General features: G+C 48.7%; 1 protein-coding gene across 6 annotated transcripts in view; it reads left to right on the top strand.

Annotated features, from left to right (window-relative positions):
• The window catches only part of LOC149327703 (ubiquitin carboxyl-terminal hydrolase 8-like), a 269416-nt gene that overhangs the window by 208325 nt on the left and 42727 nt on the right, over nucleotides 1-18364 (top strand). For all 6 annotated transcript variants that reach the window (XR_016285926.1, XM_089562390.1, XM_089562388.1 and 3 more), the window contains 3 exons: nucleotides 1613-1709; nucleotides 6786-6890; nucleotides 10154-10399. Coding sequence is in view for 5 of the 6 variants with exons in the window: in XM_089562390.1 (XP_089418516.1) it covers nucleotides 1613-1709; nucleotides 6786-6890; nucleotides 10154-10399 (448 nt within the window). In the remaining variant the exon portion in view is untranslated. The remainder of the gene's footprint in view (nucleotides 1-1612; nucleotides 1710-6785; nucleotides 6891-10153; nucleotides 10400-18364) is intronic.

Raw genomic sequence — 18364 nt, 5'->3', positions numbered from 1 at the left:
ATGGTGAGGATAATTTCATCAAGCAGTCTTGTCAAAACTCTCGCTGAACTGCGTGGCATCCAATTGCTGACATGCAGCCATGCATAGCCCCATTGCTGGGATATTGGGGCTTCTGTCTGCTGCTGGTACGTTTCATTAACCAGTCAAGCGCATACTTGGTAGCCAGGTGTGGTTGGAAGATGCTTATAACGACTGCACAGCTACCACGGTTCTCCATAAAGTCAACAATAAAATTCCCACAAGGAAAGGTGTCAGGGAGGGAGACACGATCTCGCCAATGCTCTTCACTGCCTGCTTACAGGAGGTATTCCGGGGACTGGAATGGGAACAGTTGGGGATAAGAGTTAATGGAGAATTCCTGAATAATTTGCGATTCGCTGATGGCATTGCCTTGCTAAGTCACTCAGGACATGAACTGCAAAGCATGGTCAATGAGTTAGACAGGCAGAGCAGAACGGTGGGGCTAAAATTTGACATGCAGAAAAGCAAAGTAATGTTCAAACAGCCTAGCAAGGGAACAGCAGTTTGCAATTGGTGGCGAGATGCTGGAAGTGGTAAGGAAATATGTCTACTTGGGGCCGGTGGTGACCGCTGATCCGGATCATGAGAGGGAAATAACTAGAAGAGTAAGAATGGGGTGGAGCACATATGGCAGGTTCTCTCAGATCATGAATGGTAGCTTACCAATATCCCTGAAGAGAAAAGTATACAACAGCTGTGTCCTACCGGTACTCACCTATGGGGCAGAAACGTGGAGGCTAACGAAAAGGATTCAGCTTAAGTTAATGACAACGCAGCGAGCTATGGAAAGAAAAATGATGGGTGTAACGTTAAGAGATCGGAAGAGGGCGGAGTGGGTGTTCCATGCGGGTGAATGACATCCTATCTGAAACCAAGAGGAAGAAGTGGCTTTGAGCAGGGCATGTAATGTGAAGGCAAGATAACCGATGGTCCTCAAGGGCAACGGAGTGGATTCCGAGAGAAGGCAAGCGTAGCAGGGGGCGGCAGAAAGTTAAGTGGGTGGATGAGATTTAGAAGTTTGTGGGGATACGGTGGCCACAACTAGCGAAGGACAGGGTTAACCGGAGAGACATGGGAGAGGCCTTTGCCCGGCAGTGGGCGTAGTCAGGCTGATGATGATGATGATGACAAAGATAGCTTCGAAATGATGCATCACACTTTGTCACACTCTTCTTCAAAACACTCCCTAAACGTTAGCGAACGGCTGCCTTCGTGGGTACATTGTGAAACAGGAAAAATAGTTGTGAAAGTTTTGCTCACCTGCACGCGTGTTTCGCGCCACCAAGTGGGAGTCATGTTTTAAGCATACATTGGGACGGCACTTCTAGGATGAATGTCGTCATGGTTGAGATCAGCCTGTGGGTGCGGAGCCTGACTCTTCACCCGGCCCCAGCACCTTGCTCAGTCGGTCTGCAGGGCCGGGGGCGTTCCTGTCCTTTGCGTGTGCCTGCACTCAGCCACTGTCTCCTGTCACCGGATGCTGGGGTCTCTTGTTCTGGTGCTCCTCCATCAGTCTTGAGATAGGCACGAATGCGCGGGATTTGACAAGCGAGGCCTGGGATCAAGCGTGTGGCATCTTTCCCCCTTGCAGCGACACTCACAGGGGTGGTGAGACAGCGCATGAGTTCAAGAACCTGCTGGCCCAGATGTACTACAACGACAAGAGCGTCTCGCCCAAAGGGTTCAAGGTGGGTAAAGGAAGGGGTGGGGGGGAGCGTTGGGCTGGTGAGGTTGCAACACTTGGAGGGTGTATGAAGGCAACCAAAAGAGATCTAAAAACATGTACACCAAGAAGGCGGTGCCTTTCACACGATTTCCAATCCCAACGTTTTCCACTGACTTGTCTCTGTTGTCCTCCATTTTTCCCCTAGGCAAGCTCGCCCAGTCTGCCCACTGACAGGCAGTGTCGCCCTCCTCACTTGTGGGCTACTGAGAGAAGCCGTGCTTAAAAATTACTTCGCAACTATAGTTCCCACACAGGGATTTGACTCGAATGCCCACCTCGACAGATTTGTTGCTCTAGAAGATGCCCATCGAAAGGATTTCAGGGTCCCTTGAATAAAGCAAGTGACTTCCGCTTAACTCTTGCCACATAGCGTCTCATGTTCCCTGTCCTGAGTAATCGAGAAAGGTAGTCGTGCTTATTCAGTGTCACAGTGCACACTGTCCGGAAGCCACGCCCGCAGGAACTTCTTGAGCGGTTTTCTTTTGAAATGTGCTTGGAAGTAGGGTTCTCGAGGGACGTCAGTAGGTAGAGAAAATATGTTGTGCATTCTAATGGAGATAGCATTTTCATAAAATTGTTAGCTCATGAAACAGCTCTTTGTCGTTCTGTTCCAGCGTCTAGACCGCAATAGTAGAGGGCTGATTTGCTTCCCTATCACATGTGATTCAGCATGCAGTTCACAATTTCAGCGGCAGATGAGTTCATTACATGTCCTTCTTAATGAGTTACTCCGCCTAATCAAGGCAGCGATAGGACAGCAGTACAATTTATGGGGAAACAGAGAGTCCGGTCTATTTGGCAGGTACGCCATTGGTGGAGGCAAATGTGGAAAGGATATGTAACTGTGTTGCGGCAGAAAGAAAGCAGTAGTTGAGCTCCTCTTTAAGTGCAAAGTACTAAAGACCAGGATGGAGAAGAATCTGAAGGTTTCCAAAGCAGTGGCAGAACGTGTGTTTGATGGCAAGGACAAAGGGAGGCACATGCAATGACCAATTTATGTGGCAAAAACACAGTGCCGCAAGAAAATGGGGTGGCAGAAAGCGTAGTGCACTTTAGTAGTGGCCGTGATTAGGGTTGACTTGGACGAGCACCTACGTGGTGTATCATGTATGGTTGTGCGTATTAAATCAAGCACTGGTGCCAAGGAAGAGCAGATGGTAAGGAGGGACCGGTAGGCAATGGTGCAACACTACCAGAAGACACCAGTGGTGTTCAGGGGCCAAAGTGCTGCCTAGCATCCTGATTCACAAGCTGCTGCTGGCTTTTAACTGCCAACAGATCGGAAGTGGGCGGAGTGGGTGAGAGAACAGACGCCGGTTAATGACATCCTAGTCAGAATCAAGAGGAAGAAGTGGGCTTGGGCAGGGCATGCAATGCGAAGGCAAGATAACCGCTGGTCCTCAAGGGTAACGGAGCGGATTCCAAGAGAAGGCAAGCATAGCAGGGGGCGGCAGAAAGTTAGGTGGGCGGATGAGATTAAGACGTTTGCGGGGATACAGTGGCAGCAACTGGCAAAGGATATGGAGAGACATGGGAGAGGCCCTGCAGTGGGCGTAGTCAGGCTGATGTTGATGATGATGATAGCAAAGAAAGTGGAAAGAGACAATGAAGACGTCTTTGACGTTGTTGACAGCTTGGCGAGGACAGCACTGAAAGGGAAAGCCGTGACAGGGACTGGGTGGTGGCATATTGCCAGAACAGCGGACTGTCCCTCCTGCTAGCAGACCAGGAAGGTTGCTTTGTCGTCATGCCATCTGGCATTTACAGCGAGGGGGCAGTGCAGTCAATAGACCAGAACTTTGTGGCAGTTAAACCATCCGCAACCCGTATCAAGACCAAGGCCCTGTGTGAATCCTTGGGACTCCAGAACCTGGCAACAACTATTGTGCTCTCTGGAGTGAACACCTTGTCCGTTTCCTTCGCAGTGGAAACCCACTAACCTGATGCACTCTTCAGGACGACAGGTGCCTGGCAGCAACTACCGTATTTACTCGCATAATAGGTGCACCCCTAGTTTGGTCGAGAAAAATCAAATTTTTTTATTTCCGCGCATAATAGGCGCACCCCGAACTTGGCACTGTGGCCAACACTGTATTTACACGATAGATTGCCGACGCCTCGCCACCCCCTGTCCCCCAGTCTTTATTTTAACAGTTTTTGCTGAACTGACTACTAGACCTCACTAGTGCTGCTGCCGTTGCAGCTGCTGCGGACCCACAGCACGTACAGCGACATCGCGTAGAACAGCCGCGCACAGTTTTCAGGGATGCTCACTTTAAACGTCTGTTTGGAAAGCTTTATCTCCAGCCGGAAACGTTCCCGACTTAGGCCCGTGAAAACCTCGGCGCCTGGAGTCGCGTACGAAAATTTAGGCACGGCACAGTCGCAACTGCCGCACTTCTCGGCCACGTCGAATTTCCGACCTGCCGCACGCTTGCCGTGTTCGAGAGCAAACTCACAGCTGTGTAGCTATTAAGGTGTTTGCCCGTCGAGCTAAAACAGCAACGCTCGGCGGCAAAGCCACAAACCACGAACTAACACGCTACCGCAGACCCCGGCACTTGACATCTACCTCCGCGCTTGACAACAACAAAAAAAAGGTGGAGCTGGTGATGCTGATGGCGATATAGATAGCGAAAGATCGCGGCGGAGGAAAACGTTGATGATGATGATAAGCTTGGCCTCGGGCGCCCTCCGTGGGCGGCGTCTGGAAGCTCCTGTGCGCGTGTGTGGCCTCCGCGATCAAGCGCCCGTTGCGCGCAGCCGGAACTGATCGCGGAGGCCTTGGCGCGTGCACTTCAAAGGCTATTCCCGCATGGGTCGTGGAAAGTTTCGGTGCGGCCCCCACATGGATTTCTTAAAAATATTTTCTTCTGGAAAACGGGGTGCGGCCCGTACACTAGTCCGTTTATGCGGTATGTTCAATTTTGCGAGTCGAAAATTCCCTGAAATTTCACCCCGCGTAATAGGCGCACCCCGAACTTTGAGCCGGATTTTCTGGAAAAAAAGTGCGCCTATTATGCGAGTAAATACGGTAATTAGTCAACCCATGCTTAGGCACGGGAATAATCTGACTGTTCCTGGTCCCTTTGCCCCAAGCATTTCCTAGGTGTTGCCAGCATGCTGAAGCGAGAGCAGATTAGATAAGATCTGTTTGATTCTATACCGCACCTGTTTATTGCTGTCAGACAGTGCAAAGAAACAAATGGTACAATCACCTTCCAAAAGTGGAGTCAATTTTGTGTCACTTTTATATCAACGCTACTTTTATCCAGTTCGGCAGCCGGCTCTTTCTACAATGCCAGGGCATTTGCATTGAATCATCTGTCGCTCCAGTTTTGTGTAACACCGCAGCGCACCACACCGGTGGCCTAGTGGGAGGTTCGATCCTCAGTGGTACCCACCGGTGGTACACAGTGGGGCACAAGCTTGCCCCCGGCCTGGAGCTCTCGGCTTATTGTGGGTCCCCGACACCCACCCACCCCCTGAGGAGAGGGAAGAAAAACCTCATGCCACGCCACTCTATGGCCGCAGATGCCCTTGGGCCGCCATTGAAATTCACCTCACCATCATCATCAGTTTTGTGTAACATTTTTCTTGCATCATTTGACAACATTTTGGCTTCACTAACTGACAAAGGCACTGTCCTGAAGATGTTTAGATATGTGGATTTTGTAATTTTAAAGAAAAGGGACCGAGGCCTGTATGAGGAAATCGTGATGAATATTTCAGAACTGTTTGGACAACATGGTAAAGGGCTCTCTTTTGCGTACAACCTGTGCTTAACCACCTCCAGTTTTTGGACCCGAACATCATGCTTGGAGAAAGGTGTGGTATGCTGCCGAGCCAGGAAAGATTTTTTGCCCTTTGATTTGGCCCCGTCAGAAACTGTTAGGAGGGACCCTTTCTGTAGAATCCGCACTCGTCAAGTCCTGTCCTCACACGATGCCAGAAAGCTTGTGGGGCAAGGTAGCCAGACTGCGCAAAGCAGGGTTCTCTGGCCATGGGTTGACAGGCGAGGAACTGCTGCAGGTATTCAAGGGAAGGGCAAAGAAGACGCGGAAATCCCAAACCAGTGGTTATGCCATACATCCACCAGGTGTCCCACAACCTAAAAAGGGTGGGCACCAAGTACGGCGTCCCGATGGTGTTCTCTGCGCCTTGTAAAGATGTGCCCTGCAGTAGTGGCCCTGCAACATCTGGCTGTGGGAAAAAACACGCCAAGCCCTTTGTCCGGTGTGTCACAGGTGTGGTCTATGAGATCCCCTGTGGCATAGTGTACGTTGGCCAGACAGGGTGTTGTGTTAACGAATGTGCCAGGGAAGGTGAACGAAGTTTGTGACACACATCAGACTCGTGCATGAATCTACCTGCCCATTGCCGTTCTTGCAATGACCTTCACGATCAGAACTGTGAGCCTCGGCTTGACACGATCAACATTCTGACAAGAAGTAAAGATGCATTAGCTTGGGAACTATTGGAAGCCTTTTTTATCAAGCCGACTGGTGAAATGTGTGTCAGCACCACTTCCCTCTATGCCAGCGAATTCGCATTGCTTGAAACTAGACTACAAAATGCAGTCTGCTCTCCTTAATCTATTTTTGCTGTCATCTCCACCCCTTTCTCTTGACCTTTTCGTAGGTACACATGCGCTCTTTTTTAAAGCATAGTTGCAGTCAGTGCCCATCATGTCATGTCTTTGTATCCATTCGTGCAAATATGTAGCGCTGTTTAATTTCAAGAAAAGAAAATGCAACGTGTTTTGTTTTATATTTTATACACTACAAAATTTTGCTAAATACAGTAACCATGTAGTTTTTCTGTAAACTAAGGCTTGTATAGGTTGTCTCACCCCAAGTGGAGATGATTGTAATTTTTTTAGCCAAAAGTAACAATTCATGCACTAAGGGGTCGAAGAAAAATTTCAAGAATTTTAATTGGGAATCGGGTTGCGAGTTGCCACCCCATTGAGACATTTAACTTGGTTAGACCTTGTGTGTCTCAGGGTATTAAAAAGAGCCCTTTGTTGCTGCTGCAGAGCTTGATGGGAAGACTGTTCAGCGTGTATGCCGGATATGAGCAGCAAGACGCCCACGAGTTTCTGCTCAACTTCATTGACAAGCTGCACGAGGACCTCAACAGGGTAAGTCTGCTTGGTTTTTAAAATATTGCGCATTGGACGGTGTGGGGTTTAAGACGGGGAGATATAACCCCTTAACCGCGGCTGACACAGTTCAAAACCGCGCCGACCCCACCCCGTGGTCGCGTACGCTACCGAGCGCACGCCGACCACGGCGGTGGGGCTTGCTCTGCGGGAACAAAGGAACAACACACTGGCTGACACAAACAAGGCATTTATTGCTACAGCAACAATAACGCCAGCTAGCAACAAAATACACTGAGGAATCGAGGATGTCCGACTCACCAGCATGGTTACGAGCGAACGTTCGCCCACGCTAGGGCAAGAGGGAAGCTCCAAGGCCGGACGGGACGAGTTGACGGGAACATGTTTCCACACGAGGTCGCCCGCTGGCGAAGAGCGGAGCCTTGTGCGTGAATGTCCACGCGCTTCCCCGATCCCGAGCAGAAGAGAAGCGTCTCTCCCCCGCGTGCGAGCAGCAAACACACCATCCGTGGCACTCCTGGCGCTGCGACGCCAGCGCCCTCCCCTGTTAGTTAAAGCAACACAACTAAGGAGGGTGCATTGTGGGGACGCTAACCACAGGGAACGAGTTGAGGGTGCACTGCGGGAAAACGAACCACAGGGGACGAGTGCGTCCCCACAACGGCAAGGCATAGTTAATGGTTCTCGTCAGCATATTGGCAACAGCACGGAGTAAGAGCCAGAAAGACGGCCGGGCAAGCACAGATGAAAATAAACCATGAAGAAATGAGTCTAATTAAATGACGGCCCAAGAGAAAATGATATCATCGCACATCATCGCTCTGCTCTTGCTTTGTCCGTTTTGTTTGCTTTTCTCTTAAATGGAGGAGGTATCGAAATTGGCTTGTATCAATAGAATACCAGTTCCTAAACACAAAATCGCTATGCGTTCTAAAAAGAAAGCTCTTTTAAGGTAGAAAAAAGCAAGAACTAAAATACAGGTGCCGCCCCCACAGGACAATCTTGCAAGTACAAGCGTGATGATGAAATAGGAGAAAAGGCACCACAGATCTCTGAGGCTGACAGAGGTGCATGAAGGTTACTTGTCTGAGCAATACTGAAGTATGCAAGCTTTGACTATTTTTTGACTTGGTCAGTGACCCAATTTTCCTTTGTGAATAAATAATGCAAGCTTTGTTTTGAAACCACTAGTGCACTTTCTTCACACGAGAAAGATGGAAAATAGACAACCTGAATGTTGGAAGTCAAGGAAAACCTGCAGTTGGCAGTGAAACAGGCGGCCAGCTGAGTTTTGGCATGTTTTGGGGTGCGTCACTGCTATGCGTGCCCACATGGTTTCGTAATGCGCCTCGATTTACAAGAGCGGAGGAGCAGGGGCCCTCTCTAAGCGCTCTTCAGACGAAGTTCGTGCACCGGCACGCAACTGCGACAAAGAAAAAGAGCTGTGTATAACCAATGCTCAGCGCACCTCCATATTAGGAAACACACCGCTTGGCGTGCTCGCGTCGTCTGTGTACCTAGGCACTGGGCTGCCTAACCAGCCCTGCGAGATGTACCAGTTGCGACAGCCTCCTTGGCGCTAGGACGTTTTTGCCAGCACCGCCACCTCAGCCCTCAAGAGCATCGCACGCTGTGTGGGGTTGAGGTCGCTGACTGCAGGCCGCAGTTCTTTGCGAGAACTTTGTTGCCATTGTAACGTTGGTGCAAACGTAAACGAAGCAGCGGTGGCTGATGGAGGCCTTCAATGTCCGGCCGGCAGTAGTTTTCATTTCAGCTGCTGCGAGGCGGGAGTGCAGTGCTCGCTGCCAGCAATCGCGGAGTCCTCGTTTCCGTTTCCTCCGATTAGCGTCGCTCTTGTCGATTTCATCATCAGAGTTCAGAGTGTGAATCCTAGTGGTGGGAAAAAATTTTAATCCAAATCTCTTAGCAACAAATGCTCCTTTTAGTAAAGCTGAGATCTGGGCGAGTTGGTATGCATTCATGCTGGTGAACAGCGCTTGACTTGTCGTTGTCCCACCTTTTTGCGCTGTTATGAATGCTCCTTTCGCTGCCGGACAAGCGGCATCAAAGCCACAAAATGCCAAACAGTCGGATTTTACTGGCAAAAAAAACTTTTATAGTGTTGTCCTCAGTTGCCCTTTAACCCTTTTTAGGACCCATGTGGTTCCACTTGCTCCAGGCTCCGACAAACGGACAACAGTGCACCTACATAGTATTTTTGCATGCTTAGTACTACCAAACTGTTAAACCAGGCAGCGTGTTTTTACATGTGCGGACATACAGTTGGACACAGCCCTTGTTTGGTGAGAAAAATAAATTTTGAGAAAATGTTTTTAAGCCTTTACTTCACTCAGCTGCATCATAAAACTTACTAAAGCAATTTTCAGTTCTAATGAGAGCTTTATTATCTGTAGAGAAGACTTATGTACGAATACATTCCACATTTCAGGTGTTTATAGAAGTACATAGTCGGTACAGATGTGTACCGTGTTTTTGTTTACAAACCAATGGTCGAAATGGCTTCAAAGTGATGTCTTTCAGTTTCTAGAGCCACTGTTGGTGCAATTTTCCCACTGTATGCATGTGAGACATGCCTTGTTCAGGTTTAATAGCTACGGAAAGGAAAATGATTGGCACAAGAGAAACAATCATCCTAGTTGAAATGGGCATGTAATGTGAAGGCCTTTAAGGTGCAGTGAAGAGGAATCTGAACTCGTCTCTTTGCTGCGGGAACTCCATCTACACGTTCCGAGCATTCTTAGAAACTTCGACTTATTGCCCTGTGTGGCCCATTTCCCTAATTAAATCGGACCAACGTCCGGCTCCCGCCTTTTTTTTTTAATTCTCCCCGTTTAGTGGGCTGAGTCGACCAACGCGTGGAGTGCCTCTCAGCCAGCTCCGTGGAGGCTTTGCTTTCTCTTTATTTTGTTTTTTAGGTTTCCATGAATAAATAGTTTCGTTCGCAGATAACATAGCCGCAAAACAAGCCCGCAGAAATAAAAATAAGGGCGGACGATTTGCTTTCGCGTATTACTGCATATTACTCCGCCAATGGCAGAGCGGCAAGCCTCCATGGTGCTGGCTGAGAGGCACTCCACGTGTTGGTCAACTCCACCCACTGTACGCGGAGATTCAAAAAAAAAAAAAAAAGGTGGTAGCCGGACGTTGATGCGACTCAACCAGGGAAAGAAGCCCCACGGGGCAATAGGCCGAGGAGGTTTCTAAGAGTGCTGGGAGATGGAGAAAGAAAGAAAGACAGACCACCAGGGGGCGGGTTTCAGGCCCGCAGGGGGCCCCCCGTGCCTGCCCTGGGGGAGGAGGCGTCCCTGGATGCGCGCATCAACCGCTTCTGGTGCCAGCACGTGGAGCGGCACCTGTCGGTGGTGTCGGACCTGTTTGAGGGCCTGCTGGTGTCCAGCCTGACCTGCCTGGTGTGCCGCAAGTCGTCCAGCAGCTTCGAGGTGTTCTCCTGCCTCTCCCTGCCCATCCCGGCCAGCACGGGCTCCTCCGCCCTCTGCTACCTCCAGGTGGTCTGCTGCTGCTGTCTGATCGGAGGAGAATAGTCTTGATCTCCTACTGATGAGCACAACTTCGTATGTCATAGCAGGCCCCTCTTCCTGTGTCCGCTCACCAGCATTATTAAGAGGGGGCGCAGCTCTTTTCACCCAAAAATTGGTCAAGGAATCATGCTTTGATCTTATCGTCTTTGCGATCCTGAAGTCCCTCCGCAGCTATCTACGAATTTTCATTTAAAAACATTGCCTCATTCGTCTGTTATAGCATTGCAAAGATACACGTGCATAGCCCTTTAACACCTCTTTTTGGGCTAGTTGGTGCATACTTGAATTAGAGGGAAAAAAAATAGCGCCAAACCATGCATACCACCCGTCTTTCCCCTTGAAACTTCAAGGTGCTTCCTGGCTTCAATAGAATTTCAGTTGTGAGTAAATAGCGCTTGTGTCTTGTCCTCGTTCCGTTCTCGTGGTGTCCTTGGTTTGGCGCTATTTTTTTTTCCTCTAATTCAGGTATACCCCTTTAAGTTCAGGTCAGGTCGCATCGAACTTTGATTCCCTGCAGTTCAAGAAATACGTGCTCTGCCAGCACCATTTTCGTTTCACTTAAAAGGTTGCAATGCAGGCTACCCACATATTTGGTTTGTGACCATAAGCACCAAGCCCTGGAGGTGGTCAACAAAGGAGCAGAACTGCATTTTTGACTTTTGAGAATTTAGGAGAAGCAAAATCTTGAGTTTTATATCAGCTATCCCTGTAAATTTTTTTGTGCTCGAGAGGTGCTAACTTTAAGCCACTGCTTCATTAGCAGCATTTTCGAAATTTGGCTCGGTCAAGTGTGACCAGCTGCAACCTGTGTCCAAATCGTCACTCCCTGGTGGCCCTGGTTCCCTGGTGGTGAATGGAACTGCGGGAGGAGAACATCTCAAGTGAATATGAAAAATGGCCTCCCTGCAGGAGATGAGGGGCTGTTGCATCACTCGCAGCAGACGTCCAGCATTTCATAGCGGTTGGGCTGTCTGCATTGCTTCTTTGCACATGACGCAGTCAACTTGAGAAATTCATATTCAAGGATTTCCGAATATTCGGCACCAATCAAATACCTTGCTGACTTCCATGAGTTTGAACTTGGTTAATTCCAGATAACTGAAAGCATTTGTGCGGTCCCATAATTTCTGATGCAAATCAAGCGGACAGTTTGAAGCAGCAGCCTTTAGTTCAAAGATGTGGGAACAGCCAGTCCCGATTTCGCCGCTCACCGCAGAGCGATGGAAAGCCTCTGACGTGGCCACGTGAATGTTCGCCCGGTTGGAACACAGTGTGCTGATTTCTTGCACTTAAGGGAAGGGGCTGAGTCGAGAGCCACACTTTTGAGGGGAGCTACCGACAGAGCTACAGTCAAGCCTCGTTAATTAGGAGATTTGGATATTTTGGCCTCCCTGCTCCCTCCCGTCAAGAATGTCATAAGTCACTGGCACCACACACTCGTTAATTCGGAGTGAAATCGTGCAGGCACCGATTAATTCGGACCGAAGACATGCGAGGAACAGCGCTGAACTCAGTTTTCGAGACACGAAACCAGTGCCGGGCTGGAAACCACCCTCCATTCCGAAATGAGGGGCAGCGTTTCTATAGTAAAACCTCATTTATTCAGCCGCCATTATTTCTGAAATATGGACTGCCACCTGAGTCCCGCCAGAAATCACAAGCTCGTCGTAGGTTAAAGACTGGCCTCCAGAGGGGCACCATGTCAAGATGTGACTTGCTCGACAGGCAGTCGTCCAGATATTCATCCGCAGGCCTGAATTGTTTATTGCGTTTTTTCCCGCACCCCTCTGATCTGCGTGCAAAGGCAGGTGTATTGACGGTCGGCAGGTCCCCTTTAAGAGAGAGTCCAGCTGCATAGTTTTGTTTTCAGAGCTGTGCCGCCAGTCATCGCCAGCCCACAGTGACAGCGACCATCGGCTGCACATATCAGTGAGCCAGCCAAGCCACGCACCATTTGGCACAACGATTGCCTTGTTACTGATATTTTTTGTTTGTTTGTTTTTCAAAGGCGTCTTGCCACCAGTGTGGGCTTCCCTCGCTTCCAGCACGCTGAAACTTCGCGCTCATCACGGGCTGTTCGCTGGTTATGCAGAGAAGCTCTAGCACTGCAGTTTCGGACACTGAAAAAAAAAAAAGCCACAGAGACCATTGTGAAGCCGTTCTGCTTCCGGCGCTCCCAATAGGGGACCACAGCTTCGCAGGGGAACGGGGGTCGCCGCCAGTGAAAAGCGCCCTCTCTGGCCGACTCCCCACAATTGACCGGTCACCCCTCCCGTTGAGTAGCTGCGTGAGTAGCTCGCCTTCTCTCAAAAAAAGCCGGTTCTGCACATGCTGTGCACGTGCTGGCCTGCCTGCAAATCTGTTTACGCAGCAGTCACGTGCTTTTTTCTTCGTGCTTGAACGCTGATGAGTTTCAGAGGAATAGGAAAATGTGCAGGGGTCCACGCGCTGCGCAGTTGGAATTTATCTTCAATGCGCTTGCACCTTGGTGGTAACGAAAAGACGCCAGAGTGGGGTATTATTGTATCACGGATGTCTAGCATATTTGTGTTGCGAGCCAAGTATAAGCGTGACGAAAATCATTTCCAATGGCGGAGCGCATAGGCGCCAAGCTGTTCGCATTTTCCTCTATCGCCACAGTACACTCTGAGATGTAGGTTAAAAGAAATAGCAGGCAGCAAAATTCTTTCTCACAACACAAACTTGTAAAAAGGAGAACTGCTAGTGGATCAGGTCCACTCCGTGGAGCATATTGTTGGTTAAAACGCCACTACCGTAACGGTGAAATACCATACGAATGCGTGTAAGGGCCGCTCTTTTTTCCAGTTTTCAAGGTGCGGCCCATACATGCGACATACGAAAAAAGAAAATTTTTTTTTTTCAAGTAAAAACAGATCAATCAGTGAATGCACAGCATTTATTTACCATTCAGTCATCACTCGCAGAGTCTTCCAACTCCGAGCTGGTGCTGTGCTCTGGTGCACGCTCACCCCACAAGTCGTCGTCTTCAGTCACCCTGAAACAGCGGGATAGAATGTCGATAGACATGGAGTTCCACACAGTCAAAATCTAGCCAAGCACAGTCACGAACCTTTTGAGCCGCCCGGTTGCCGTCTCATCGTGATTGTTGTTTGCTATCCATGCTGCGTACTGCCTTCGGAATTGAGCCTTAAAAGGCCGATTGGTGCTGCAGTATGCTGGTGAGGCCGCCCAGAATAACAGCCATGTCTTTGCGGAGACTGCGCAGGTGTTCTTTAACCCTATCCATCAAGTGACTCCAGGACGATCGTTTGGCCCACATGACGGCTGGGCGATTCGGCCAAGCACAAGCTCATCGTCCATCCAGCCCTTTTCTTGGGAATCCTTTTCAAGATGACACAGGGGCACTCTTCTTCTCTTTCATTTCAACTGTGCTGTTCTCAGGGCAGTTGAACCACACCGGGTCTGGCCAGCATTCGCGATCTCAGACAATATATATAGTTGGGTTCATGGCATGACAGGTGAGCACGTTGTCGGTGTAGTCGGCCGCTGGCACAGCGTGATCCTTCGCCTCTTCATAAGCAGCCAGCACTGGCTTCTCACACGCGCCAAGGCTTGTGCTTTCACCTGCAGCATGTTCCACTGCATGGCAGCACAGCTCGGAATACTTGCACGGCTTGCCTCGCACAGCACGCCTTTTGTAGCTGCTGCTCTTCCCTTCTGGTTGCACCATCTTCGGGCGCACTTCTTGTCCACGTCAAATTTTCTGCCCGCCGCATGCTTGCCGTGTTCGAGAGCAAACTCCACTACTTTCAGTTAAGGGGGGACGAGGGTCTTAAAACTGACCTTTTTATTTGTGGCTAGAATCTCATGAATAATGTTGCACACAGATGCGTCTTTCTCTCCCGGTTCCAAATAAGTAATCATAATTGAGCTGGTGGTCTTAGATCAAGAGTTATGTTGAATTCTAGAGTGTAATTTGGTAATTTCTTACGCAGCTTTAATGAACTTTCTCACTGCATTTTGTTGCTTTTAATTACATGAATCGATAGCCAGCGAATTCCCATACCTGATGACATTCTTACTTTTTTTTTGTTTAGGCCACATATAAACAGCAATTTACAATTAGCTTAACGAGTTGCAATGTAAAATACTGCAATCTTTTACACTGAACATAGCATATCGGGAGGACAAGCCTTGAGAGAAAAACGAAGAATGTCATCGGGTATGGCAACTCTCTGGCTATCAGTTCATGTAAATAAGAGCAACAAAACGCAATGAGAAAGTTCATTAAAGCTGCATAAGAAATTACCTAATCACATCCAGTCTTTGTAAGATTTAAGACCACCAGCTCAATTGTGACTACATACTTGGAATACAGAAGAGAGAAACGCATCTGTGTGCAATATCATGAGATTCTAGCCACAAATAAATAAAGTTAGTTTTAAGACCCTCGTTCCCCCTTAATCACCTGCCTGCCCATCATGCCTAGCATGGCAAACGCTCAATGGCAATTCACGAAAAATAAAGCAGAGAGCAGACAAAAGCCGCACCTACGGCGTGCGACCACATCAACCACTCTACCACAACTCATGCCTTTGATCTTAAAGCAGCGCGATACACGGGACGAGTGAAAGAAACAAGAGACGACACATTGCGCTCGTGTCGTCTCTTGTTTCTTTCACTTGTCCCGTGTATTGCGCTGCTTTAAGATGAATCCGTTCCAACTTGCCCAGTTTTCTGTTCTCGTGCCTTTGGCAGTTGCAAAACAAAACTGGGGTGGCCGGGGCTGGTGATACTGATGTCAATTGGATTGTGGAAGCTCACGTCAGAGGGAAAATATGACGATGATGATGACCCATGACTTAGGGCGCCATTCGTGGGTGGCAACTGGAAGCTCCCGCGCACATGCATTTCAAAGGCTATTCGCGTGTGGGTCGTTGAAAGTGTGGGTGTGGCCCTTACATGAATTTTTTTTTTTGTTTCCTTTGAGAAATAGGGGGTCTGGCCCATACACGGGTGCAGCCCTATGTGTTCATACAGTATGCGTCGCAAGTAAATGACAAGACCATTTAAGATGTCGAATTCGAGGTAAATACCTTTTTTTTTTTTTTTTTTTTGCATGGTAATTTTCTCAAATACTTAATTTTGTTGGATGGCTGAGGAGTTCAGTGCATGTAACATTGTTGGCCAAATAAAGTGCAGGTAAGGCAATAAGCAAGGCTGGAGAGAAAAACGAAAACATGCTCTTGTTTTGGTCAACCACCACCACTGAGATAAGTGGTTGGCATATTTAATGTCAATTACAGCGGATGCGCATTCCCAAAATCACTCATAAGCAAATGCTCATTCGTGTGCAAGCAAACATCTAGACTACTTTTATTCTTAGAAATTTTTTGCACATAGTAAAGCAACTCGGCAAATTCAGCCTTGTGTCGCACATCGGAACAATGAGGCGATCGCTGACCTTGCCTCACACGCGTCTGCATAACGCAGCTAGCCGTTGATGTCAGTCTCCAAAATAATTTTTTTCCATTATCTGACCGGTGGAGGGCTTATCCGGAAAAAAAAAATAGTTCCATTAGCGTGAGCTTTACTAAACACTGCATGCTTAATGCAATTACAACGAAGACTGGTCAGAAATACTGTTACACGTGCAACGTACCAAACATGTTTAGCAAGAGAAAAATAGCTTACTTCACGTGGCCCACAGCAGTTATCCAGGCTTGCCGTCTCTCGTTCTCAGCCATGCCATACCCAGCAATTCCAGACAGGAGCATTTTTGAACAGCGAAGAGTGCATGAAGGCATTTTTTTCATGTATTGAAAGATTTCACAATAGCGATCTCCCATCGACAGGTTTGCTTTTTTTTTTTTTTGCTATTAATGTTTTTGCAGTCATCAACTGCTCTATGCGACTGATGGAAAAATTTTAAAAGATTTTGCCACACATCGAAAGCATGGACAAATACCTTCAGTATTTCCATTACAGTACCACAGTACGACCTGCTGCAGTGCCTCAGTGGTTATGACGCTCGGCTCCTGACCCGAAAGACGCGGGTTCGATCCCGGCCGCGGCAGCTGAATTTCGATGAAGGCGAAATTCTAGAGGCCCTTGTGCTGTGCGATGTCAGTGCACGTTAAAGAACCCCGGGTGACGGGTGGTTGAAATTTCCGGAGCCCTTCACTACGGCATCCCTCATAGCCTGAGTCACCTCAGGACGTTAAACCCCAATAAACCAAGTACCGCAGTACCTTACAATTTTCCAATATTCAATCTCTTTTTTCCCCAAGAATGTAGGACATGTCCAGGAAACCTGTAGAATTCCATGGGCGGTCTTGGTGTTCAGAAAACTATTGTGACAGCACCCGACACCTCAGCGAGCTTGTCCACTCTAAACATTGCGCAATTCCAGCCATGAACGAGCGGAGACACCTTTGTGTACGAGCAGCATGGTGCATGCTCACAGTGGGAGTGCCAGCGGTGCAAGCAGCATGTGCATACCACTCGAGACGTAGCTGACTGAATGCGCTCCGCTGGTGATGTGCCCGACAGTAGTGCGAGAATAACCACCATGGAGGAGGCGGCGCTGGTGCAGTGGGGGCAAACTTTAGGTGCGCTTCCCTATAGCGGGCATGGTTTGAAACATTTGGTGGAACTGCGAGAAATTGTCGCACAGTTTTCATCTTAAAGGTGCAGTGAAGAGGAATCTGAACTCGTCTTTCTGCCGCGGGAACTCCATCTACACGTTCCGACCGTTCTTAGGAACTTCGGCATATTGCCCTGTGTGGCCCATTTCCCTAATGAAATCGGACCAACGTCTGGCTCCGGCCTTTTTTTTTTAATTCTCCCCGTACGGTGGGCGTAGTCGACCAACGCGTGAAGTGCCTTTCAGCCAGCTCCGTAGAGGCTTTGCTTTCGCTTTATTTTGTTTTTTTAGGTTTCCGTGAATAAATAGTTTTATTCGTAGATAACATAGCTGCAATATAAGCCTGCAGAAATAAAAATACGGGTGGACTATTTGCTTTCGCGTATTACTCCGCCGATGGCAGAGTGGCAAGCCTCCATGGGGTGGCTGAAAGGCACTCCACGCATTGGTCGACTCCGCCTACCGTTCGGGGAGAATTAAAAAAAAAAGGGCGGGATCCGGACGTTGATCCGATTTAGTTAGGGAAATGGGCCACACAGGGCAATAAGTCGAGGTTTCTAAGAATGCTCGGAACGTGTAGACCGAGTTCCTGCGGCAGAAAGACAAGTTCAGATTCCTCTTCACTGCTGCTTTGAAAGGAGACAAAAATTGCCTGGGTTCCCACCACATAAAATGAGATAGCAGCACAAGAAGACCTGTGCACGAGCAGACACACAGGCTTCCAACAACCTAATGGAAAAAGTGCACGACATATCATGTGATCACAAGATATGCGAAAATCAGTGCAAATGTAGGTGGGCAGTCTCTTTCTAGAAAGTCTGACAAAAAGACTTCCTTGTCCGGCAATCTTTTCTGCTTCGATGATTTCGCGGGTGCGCCCGTCCTTGCTTTTCCCAAACTCTTATCGAGGAACGGCCTGCAAATCTTTACATCCACTGCAATGCTTCGTCTCCATCTTCTTCGTCTTTGTTGTTTACACTGCGAAGGCGGTCACTGGGGAAGTGACGATTCTGTCCTACACTGCACCTTCTGCGAGGCTCCTTTTTGCATTGGCTAGGCATGCGAAGAACGCGCAGACACATTTGTTTGCTCAGCATAGGCTGTCCAACTTGTCAGGGGCGGAAACATCAATCCGCTTTGCTATGCACTTACGATCACCAGAAACGGCATGCAAATACGGGAGCACTGACATTTTTTTTCTCTCTTTCAAAGGGCGCATGGGCACAAGCTTGCTGCTCAATATTCGACTTTTGCAACTGATATCTGAAGGTGACCAGGATCGCCAGCATGAGATAACCTATTGC

Source organism: Amblyomma mixtum, chromosome 10, assembly GCF_055824585.1.
Source record: "Amblyomma mixtum isolate Tamu chromosome 10, ASM5582458v1, whole genome shotgun sequence".
NCBI classification, from domain to species: Eukaryota; Metazoa; Arthropoda; class Arachnida; order Ixodida; family Ixodidae; genus Amblyomma; species Amblyomma mixtum.
This window is presented reverse-complemented; position numbering and strand designations above follow the sequence as displayed.